This window comes from Mus pahari, chromosome 10, assembly GCF_900095145.1.
Source record: "Mus pahari chromosome 10, PAHARI_EIJ_v1.1, whole genome shotgun sequence".
Classification (NCBI taxonomy): Eukaryota; Metazoa; Chordata; class Mammalia; order Rodentia; family Muridae; genus Mus; species Mus pahari.
In genome coordinates, this window is record NC_034599.1 from 116,595,766 (window position 1) to 116,605,714 (window position 9,949).

At 38.2% G+C, this 9,949-nt stretch overlaps 1 protein-coding gene across 1 annotated transcript; it reads right to left on the reverse strand.

The window, feature by feature from the left end:
* Window positions 1-3,329: 3,329 nt before the first annotated feature.
* Window positions 3,330-9,069, reverse strand: Xcr1 (X-C motif chemokine receptor 1). The gene is made up of 2 exons (XM_021205910.1): window positions 9,054-9,069; window positions 3,330-4,330 (listed from the first exon to the last, which is right to left on the reverse strand). The coding sequence occupies exons 1-2, from the start codon at window positions 9,067-9,069 to the stop codon at window positions 3,330-3,332; spliced, it is 1,017 nt and encodes a 338-aa protein (XP_021061569.1).
* Between the last annotated feature and the right edge of the window lie 880 nt (window positions 9,070-9,949).

Consider the following 9,949-nt stretch of genomic DNA (forward strand, 5'->3'; position numbering starts at 1 on the left):
GAATCCTGATTTAGTGTTGTTTACTGTTAAGCGATTGCAATGTGGCTGATTGGCTTTGAATTGTGCATGAGCTGTAAATATAAAATAATGTGCCTGATTCAGAAATCCCCCCAAAATGTAAAAATAATCTCATTAGTATATTTGTAATATTAAGTTTTATTTATGGAACTAAAAATTGAACTTAGTATGTATTGCTGGACCTAAGTTCTCACTTTTTGTTTCCCGTCGTTAACAGAGACTTAAAAATCAGTGTTTGAAAATATGTGCTAAAGAACTACCATGCTTAGCTTCCTCAGCCCTGTGTTTCCTTGTTGCTGAGTTGCAAAGCACCCTGAAGCCTAGTGCAATAGAACACTGCATTCCACGTCCAGTATCGATGAACATGCTAAAGGGAGGGGACAGTATATAGGAATGTCGGCCCGTGATTAGGTTCGCTTCTTAGCTCTGGCTGGCTCCTCACGCTGCCTTACTTTTCATCATTTTAGCTAGAAATGCTTGTGTACCTTACGGGATTTAGCTAATAGTGGCATCTGCCAGACTTCAGTATTCCAGGTTTTCAGGATAAATTAATACAGAAAGGAAAATAAATCTTTTTAGTTAATTTCATATTTTATACTGGAGGTATATGAGACAACATATTAACTTGATGGAGTTATCAGTTTGTGAATGGGGATAAAAAAAGGAGCCTCATGAAGAGAAATGATTCCCCTTTCTGTTATCAAAGGAAAACACGAAAAGGGGAGAAGTGGGAGGAAATGACATCAGAAATAAAGATTTATCAATATAGGGAACTAAGAAAAACTTGCTCTAACTAGAGTCTGAACAGCTTTGGGATGTTAAGGATGAGAGTGTGGGAGATGTGGAAGACAACCTTGTGAAGGAAAATGTGGGATGGAGAGTACTGTGCCACAGGCTCCTGTGACTACTTGAAGAGTCCTGATCTGTTGTACATGGTGTCAGATCTAAGATGGCTCCAGGAACACCAATGAGACAGCAAAAAGGAGCTAAGGCCAAGACAGTGGCTGCTTCTGAGTCTTCACAAAAGTCCTAACAGGTGACAATGCTTCCCACACCCCTTCTCTCTGAGTTACCTCATCAGTCACAGCTTTTATTGGGGGCATGGTTAGATGTGGTTAAGTTATGCTTGGCCAAGGATCTAGGGGCTTGGGATTGGCTCAAACACTGTATATAAACTTATGTGCTGGGCAATAAACTCAGATCTGCACACTGATGCTGATCTCTGGAATTTTATTTACCAGGAGTTGTCCCATGACTCTGTCACCTCTAAATCCCCATCCTCAGTCCTGTTCCCACAAAAGGGATGTCAAACACCCTTGTTTGAAACTTAGACTCCAAATAAGTTTACAGAGAAGAGGAAGACAGGCCCCCAACAATCATGGGTTATTTAAGGGCAATGATGTATTTTGAGAAGTTCATAGACAATTTATCTGGAGTATAGTTAGATAAATTAAGATGACTATGACATCACTAGATGATTTAGTCTGAAGGGACCACAGTGATATGTGGTCCAACATTGACCAAAATATTGTGCAGTAGATGATTGTATATATTAAAAACCTAATATGTCATACCCTAACCAAAAGCCTAAATAACATTATGTTTAAAACTCAACACAGCTCTGTACTATAGGTAGGGTTCATTTCTGTACTTCAAAGTTGAGATTGAGGCTTGGAGAAGTAAAGGAATTTCAAGCCCACCTGGCTAATGGACAGAGATATAAACTAGGATGAAATGGAAGGTTCCTGAGGCATCTCTAACCAACACATTGTCAGATATATGAAATGTTCATCTTTGTGTACAAAGGAAAGGAGGCCAGAAGAGGGCAGTGGATTCCCTTGAAACTGCAGTTAAAAATGGTTGTGAGATACCATGTGGGCTTTGGGAACTGAACTTAGGCCCTCTGGAGGAGTAGCCAGTGCTCTTAATTGCTTATCTATCCCTCTATTCACTTGAAAGTTACTTCTTCTGGGTAAACCATAACTATTTTATGGCTTTTAATTTTTTCATTAATTTTTTAAAATCTACTGTTAAATGTTTTTATGTATTTGTTTTTGGTTGAAAGAGCAGGATCTGAATTCTGTCTCTGGCCCTGAATGCAGATATAACAGTCTAAACTGCCCCAAAGGTAATACTATTACCTAAAATTCTGGAGCATTCTGATGGAGTCACCTTATATTACCAGGGAAATCTGGGTCCTCTTTTGTGTTACTAGTTTTATTAATAAAAGAATTTAAGAAGTAACTTAGAAGGAAGCTCGAGGACAATTTTATTAAAGCTTCAAAGACAAAGTCCAGGCAGAGGAGCTGTAAAATAAAAGATAAATCTCAGGCAGGTAGCTTCCTGGAGGACGAAGATGGAACAGAGAAAAAAATAAGTAAAAGGAAGACACTATGGAACAGAGGGCACTATAAAGATGAAGTCAGGGGTATGTGATCATAAGCTGGAGAGATGCTGCAAAGGCAGAATCCGCCGGACCTGGCTCTGTGAAAGGGAATGTGGTGCTTGAGGAGACTTTAGCTCTGGAGAATGGCTGAAAGGGGGTGCTGGTACTATTATCCGCATGTAAGGAAGTCATCTTTCTCTCAGTCTGGGAGAGATGAAATGACAGAGGAATATTCAACCTGAATGCCTCTGTTAAGTGGACTTTTCTTATCTGGACCTTCTTGGATGGATTGGTGTCAACTGGAAGTTAGCAGCAATATCCTATTCATCTTTGTATTGTCCAAATAATTACTTAGTGCAGACAGTAGCACATATTGTATTTATTCTTTCAATTGAGCTATATATTTAAAAGCCAGCTTATGTGTTAGCAGCTGTTGTCAGAATACAGAACTATCTTCATTTTAGTGGGATTTTATGGTCTAGAATTCATTGTGACTGTACTTATTTAAAGATGTGATTATTCTTGTCCTGAAGACAGTTTTTTCCAGTAGCTGCTAAGAATCACAGAGTCAGCCACCACCAAGGTGAAAAAAAATTGTTTGGGGCAACCCTATGTACCAGCAATGTCACTGCACAGTTAGCACATACTATTAACTTCAAGCCCTCCCAAAGTCCAGAGATCCTTCCATTTAGGATCTTCTGACCAACACTAATAATCAATTTATGTCTAAGTAAGAGAATAAATGATGAACTGAGTGCAGGAAGTGTTGCTTTGGATTGCCCAGATGGAAGCCACTTTCCCAAAGGTATCACATCTTTCCTCCACACCTCTGCAGTATCTTCACTGTTATATTTTCCTTCCCGATCCACTTCTCCTTGTCTTCCTTCACTTCCCCTCGTCATCTCCATGTGCCCACCCTCTCCTCTCAGTAGAAGGAGGGGCCCTCATATGTAAAGGTACCAGGGGAGCAGGGAACAGCGCTGGATGTCTTCCGGCACAGCCAGAGCTGCTGGAGGAGATGCTTTAGGTGTCTGCGGAACTTGACCCCAACAAAGACATAAAGCACTGGGTTGAAACAGCAATGAGAGAAGGCCAAATGGCGACAGATGACCATAGCAATATCCAGCTGCTGAGAGCTCTCACAGCTCTGCTGGATGATTCCAGTTTTCAGGAAGAGAATGAGATTGTAGGGAGCCCAGCTGAGGAAGTATGCTACCACGACGGTGAAGATGAGCCTGACTGTTCGGTGTCTCTGTCTGGACCTTGAGCGAAACAAAGTCCTGAGAATCTGTACATAACAGAATAGTATGATTCCCATGGAGAGGAGGAAGAAGACGTTGTGCTGGTAGACTGAGGCCAAGAACCCATAATGTTCAGAATAGTCACATTTTAAGGAAATCACTTTGTGGAAGACAGCATCAGGGATGGAGAACAGGATGCTGGCTGCCCACACAGATGATGTCACCAGCACACGGCAGCGGAGGGTATGGATACCCAGAGTAGAGATGGGGGTCACTACAGACAGGTATCGGTGGATGGTCATGATGGTAAGGAAGAAGATGCTGCTGTAGAGGCTGATGTTGAAGATCATGTTGAAGAACTTGCAGAAGACGTCACCTAGAAACCAATTCCATTGTACTGAGATCAACACAGGCAGTAGGCAGGAGAACATCAGGTCTGAGAGACACAGGTTGAGGATGAAGATATTGGTGAGTGACTCTAGATTCTCATACTTCACCAAGACCCACAAAACCAGGCTGTTACCCACAAGGCTGAGGAGAAATACCAGAGAGTACAGGACAATGGTAGAGATGGTGAAAAAGAAGATGACATTTTTCTCACATAGAAGACTCAATTTATCATGATAATCATAAAAGGCTGTAGAGGACTCCATCTGGACCCGGGATTCAGGGATACTGAGAGCATCTGAAATGATAGACATGTTGGGTTTAAATCCACATAGTTGGAATAGGGATCATTATTATCCATGCTACAAAAAAGTAAAGTCTGTGGGCCAGATTCTACTAGTGAACTATTTATAACAAGATTGAGAATTAGTCTACTACATAAAGTCATTAAAAAACATTTTTCCCCCTGTAGAAAGAATTTTCTTGACCAAGGACACACAACATTGATTTACATCTGTCACAAGCCCCATTTCTCCTGGTAGACTGGCACTGAGAAGTCATAAGATAGGCTCACAGTAGATGTAGGAGAAAAGAGAAGTGGAACTAAACCGAAAGGCTTGAAATTAAAGTGGACCCCACTATTGTGCCCTTGTGCATTTTTTAAACCTCTCTGAGCCTTAGTTTCTTATTTACAAAAGGGCTCGAGTTCCCAGATTCATTTGTTCAGTTATTCAATAAATATCTAGAGAATGTTATATTTTCCCTGTCTTTCTCTCCCCCCTTCTATCACTTTGTCTATTCTATCTTATTTTCTCTTCATAAACAGCATAGATCTTCATAGCAGGTTTTCATTGAAAAAATTTTTCATAGGATAGGACGGTGATTCAGTCTAGTGAAAATACTTTTCAGCATTATAAAACCAGGAAGTTTGAACATCTAAGACTGAAATGCAAAGTCCTATACTCTTGTATTTTGAGAAAGATAATTGGAGAAATAGCCTGAGCTTCTCAAATATTATAATTGAAATAAGCTGGGGATGGTAGTAAATGCCTATGATTTGGCTACTTGGGAACTATGTTAGGAAGATCATGAATTTGATGTCAGCCAGGGTTTTCTGTTTTGTTCTTTATTTTAAAAATGTGTTGTGTCATAATGAAACATCATGGTTGTGGCAAAAAAAAAAAAAAAAAGACAGGCAGATTAGCGGGATAGATAAAGAACCCACACAGCTATAACTACCTACTAGATTTTTTGACAAAAATAGCAAAACATACATGTTAAAAAGTCAGCCTTTTCAACAAATTGTGCTGGGAAAACTGGTTATCTACATATAGAAAAATAAACTAAACCCCAATATAAAACAGTTCAAAGTAGACTAAAGACTTTAATGTATGACATGAACTTCTGAAAATTTTAGAGGAAAATGAAGAAAACATTTCAAGATTTGGCATAGGAGCCCTTTTAGAAAAGGACTCCAGTAGCTCAGAAAATAATACAAGAATAGATAAGTGGGATAGATTGAAATTAAAAAGCCTCTGCATAGCAATGGAAGCAACCAGACGAAGAGATGGTCTATAGAGTGGGAGAAAAAAAACTTTGCTAGTTATACATTTGACAGAAGATTAATAATAGAATATATAAAGAATTTTTAGTAATTAAAATTTAAAACTCAAACAATTCAATCAATAATTAGGCTAATAAAATGAAAGACAGTTCTCAAAAGTTGAAGTACAAATGGCCAAGACCATAAAGAATATTTAACATCTTTAGGGATCAGAGAAATGAAAATTAAAACCATATTAATATTTTATCCCTCAAGTCAGAGCGCCTGTTATTATAAAAACAACAAATGGTGGTGAGGGTGTGGGAAAAGAGGAACCATTATCACTGCTTGAGGGATGTAAAGTGGTTTAGCACTATGGAAATCATTATAGAGTTTCCTCTACCACATGACCCATTATTGTGTATATGCCCAAAGGTCTCTAAGTCTATATGATACAGAGATACCTGAACATCTATGTTTCTTTTTTTCTTTCTTCCTTTTTTTTTAAATTTATTTATTTATTTATTTATTTAATTCTTTGGTTTTTCAAGACAGGGGTTTTCTGTATAGCCCTGGCTGTCCTGGAAGTCACTCTGTAGACCAGGCTGGCCTTGAACTGGGATTAAAGGCATGTGCCACCACACCCAGCTGACATCTATATTTCTTATAACACTGTTTAGAACAAGCCAATAATTATCTGTCAACTGATAAACTGATAAAGAAAAACAGTGACTTGTATACTCTGGTGGTTTGAATGAGAGTGGCCATAGAGGGTCATATATTTGAATGCTTAGACACCAGTTAGTGGAAGAGTTTCAAAGAATTAAGAGGTGTGGTCTTGTTGGAGTTGGTGTGTCGCTGGGAGTAGGGTTTGAGTTTTCAAAAGCACAAATAAGGCCCAGTCTCTCAGTCTCTCTGTCATTGTCTTTGTCTCTTTCTGCCTCTCTGTCTCTGTCTCTCTCTTTCCTCCCACTCTCTGAGTGATACCTGTAAATCAGAATGTAAAACTCTCAGTTGTTACTCCAATATCATGCCTACTTCCACCATGATGATCATGGACTAACTCTCTAAAACTGTCAAATAAGTCCCCAGTTAAAATGCTTTAACGTTGCCTCTATCATGGTTTTTCTTCACAGGAACAAAATAGTAACTAAGGCATAACCCAATGAGTTTTATTCATATATAAAGAAAATTATATCAAGTCATTTGCTGGAAAATGGATATAATTTGAAATTATTGTGTTAAGTAAAATAAGCTAGACAAATAGTGCATTTTTAAAATTTTTTTCTGTTTTGAAGAACCTGATAGCCAGATTTAGGGCAACTAAAAGTACTAGAAAGTGAGAGGTATAAATAACAGAAGGAGAAAAGATAGAAAGTTCCATATTTTGTCCATATATCTTGGTCAAATGGTTGTCCTTGAACTATAAATGTGCTAACAATACCTGAAAGAACTAAATTGATATTTGAAGTGCTGCCCCTGAAAGGGAGGCAGAGCTTACTGTTAGGAATTGTTTTCAAATATTTGAGGAAAAAAATAAAACCAATATTGCACAAATATCCCCTTCAACTTGCTTTATTAGGCAAATATACTCACGATTCCAAAATCAGACTAAAAATTTACAATAAACAAAAACCACGGGCTAATATTATTCATGAATACAGACACAAAAATTATTTTATTTTATTTTTTTGAAACAGGCTGGCCTCTTTATAAGCCAAAGCTTTTGAATTTCTGATCCTCCTGGTTCTACTTTGAAACTGCTAAGATTCAAGGCCTGTGTCATCACACCAGATTTATTCAATGCTGGGGACTGAATACATCCAGAACTTTGTCCATTTTTGATAAAGGCTCTACCAACTGAGCTACAGCTTTATCTCAACACACACATTCTTTCCAAATTATAAGTTGAGTCAAGTTCAGTAATACATTTAAAATATTCATTACATTTATTTATTTATTTATTTATTTATTTGAGTTTATGAGTATATACATCATATATTCACCATGCTATGCATTTGGAGGCCAGAGGACAACCTGTAGAAGTTGGTTTTCTCCTTTTACTAGGTGAATCCCTGGGATAGAACTCAGGTCATGAGACTTGGTAGCAAGCACCTTTGTCTCCTGGCCATCTCTCTGGCCCCAGTAATATATTTTAGAACATAGTATAACATGACCAAAAAAGTGTCCTAGAAATGTGAAGTTGCACAAATATTTGAACGTTAAACAATTTAGCTCACCATATTAACAGATCAAAAATAAAACCTACATTATCTTTTTTGTTAAAAGAACGAAAGTATTTGACAAAGTTTAACATCCATTCTCAATTCAAGCTTTCAACAAGTTAGAAACAAAAATGATATTGGAGATCCACAAAACCAGTCCATTTTCATGGAAAATTTGGAGGTAATCCTGTTTTGTGCTAGGAAAACTTAGGATTCCAAGGAGACAGGTGGCAAATTCCAGTTCCTAAGTAGTGAACTGAAGTTCTCTGTGTATTGGAGCCTAAAGACTCTTTGTTCTTGGATTACTAGGGTTTTGTGATTGTGGAGAGATGGACTGTTGCAAATAAGAGCCAAAGTTAACTGTAGTGTTGTAATAGCCATTTTCTATTAGCATCTGTATTTGATGTAATAGCTCAACCCTGGACTGAGCATGCATGTTATGCTGAGAGAAGGCCACACCATCTCAGTCAGATATGTATAGGAAATCCCTATGTCCTTCTGTAGCTGCCTACCTGAACATACAGCCATATATTTAGTCAAGACCTTAGTTTATGGCACTCTTTTGTTCTGTGACTGTGAAAGTTCATGTAAAAGCTTGATGTATTGGCATATTCCAGGAGAATTAAAAGCTCAAGGCCAGCCTCAGTAACACAGTGAATTTGAGGTCAATCTGGGTTATGTGAGACTTTGTTTCAAAAAGTAAAATATTATGTATCTTTGTCCCCAGTACATCAGGTCTCTCAGGCTAATTTGACTCCATGCACTGGGTCATGGTTGCTCATATTTGGCACAAAGAAAATTGCTTGTATTCTTTAAAATGAAATTATTTTATGTTAACATATTTTAGGAATTTGGCTTCCATTTTTCCATTGTCTTCTATCCTCACCATCCCCATGACTTAATTCTAGGGGAGTGAATTTAGTTTTTGGCCCATGAGCTAATGTAGGTTGAGAACTATAGTTTTAAGTTAAATAATAACTTACATAGCAACTTGGAATCAAATACTTCCATTTCTTTCAGCAATGAAAACATATAACTGTTCTATTCAAAGACAGGTACCTAGATTGCCTTCTCTAAAAGTACAAATACTTGAGAAAGCTCAGATAAAAGGAATCTGAGACTCAGAGGCAAGCCTTGGAACTCTTAAGGTTTATTAGCCTGCTAAGTGGTTCCACCAAAGTTTCAGAACCCCGATGCTGGCTATTAAAAGAAGAAAAAAATTGTAAGTTTAAAATGTATGCAAAGGAACTCACCTGAGTCTGAGTCCATGTCACCGTTTCAAGTCTGTGTGCTTTGTGCTTCCTTTGATCTCTTCTAGTGCTAGAGTTTCACATAGGTAACAGCCCTATGATTGATAAAGGTTCTATTAAATTGTCTAGGCTGGCCTCAAACTTCCCCTTCATTAAGGATGAAGTTTTGGAGCTAAAGTTTTTTTTTTTTTTTTTTTTTTTTTAATGTTTCCTTATGTTTGGTTTCAATATGAACTACATATAGGATCTCCAGTCTAAACTAAACAGCTCTAAAAAACTGTTTAGTTATGGATTGGGGATCTTTTGGTCTAACCAACTTCAACAAGATACATGACTCTGTGCAGCAATCCTGTGCAAAATGAAACCATATGTGGCCATATTGTCACATCAAAGGCAGTGATGCTTTCTAGGTGTGATGCGTGGTACATTCCTAGTAATCTCAAAATTTAGGAGATAAAGGTAAGAGGACCAGAATTTAAGGTAAACCTATCTATACAGTAAACTGAAGGCCAGACTGGGCTACAAGGAGACCCTGTCTAAACATCCAGATAAATACCCCCCCCCCCCAAATAAAGGTACTGCTGCTGTGTTGGGAGCTCCAGGAACAGCATTTAGGCCTGATTTTGTGGTGAATTCACAGGGGTCTCTGGTTTCCAGATTGCTGTCTGCATGATGCAAAGGAACTTACCAAAATGTATCAACTCAAGTACTACAACTCCTGTCAGGGCTAGGTAGGTAGAGGACGTTCACGGTGACTTTGATATAGCATAGTATGCAGTGCAAGCACACTATTTCCTATTTCTTATGGCAAAAGAGGAAAGGGCCCCTAGCTTCCTTTCACTTCCCTCTGGACATTCTCACTTTTTCTCCTCAAAGATTTCTCTACCCTACCCTGCAGC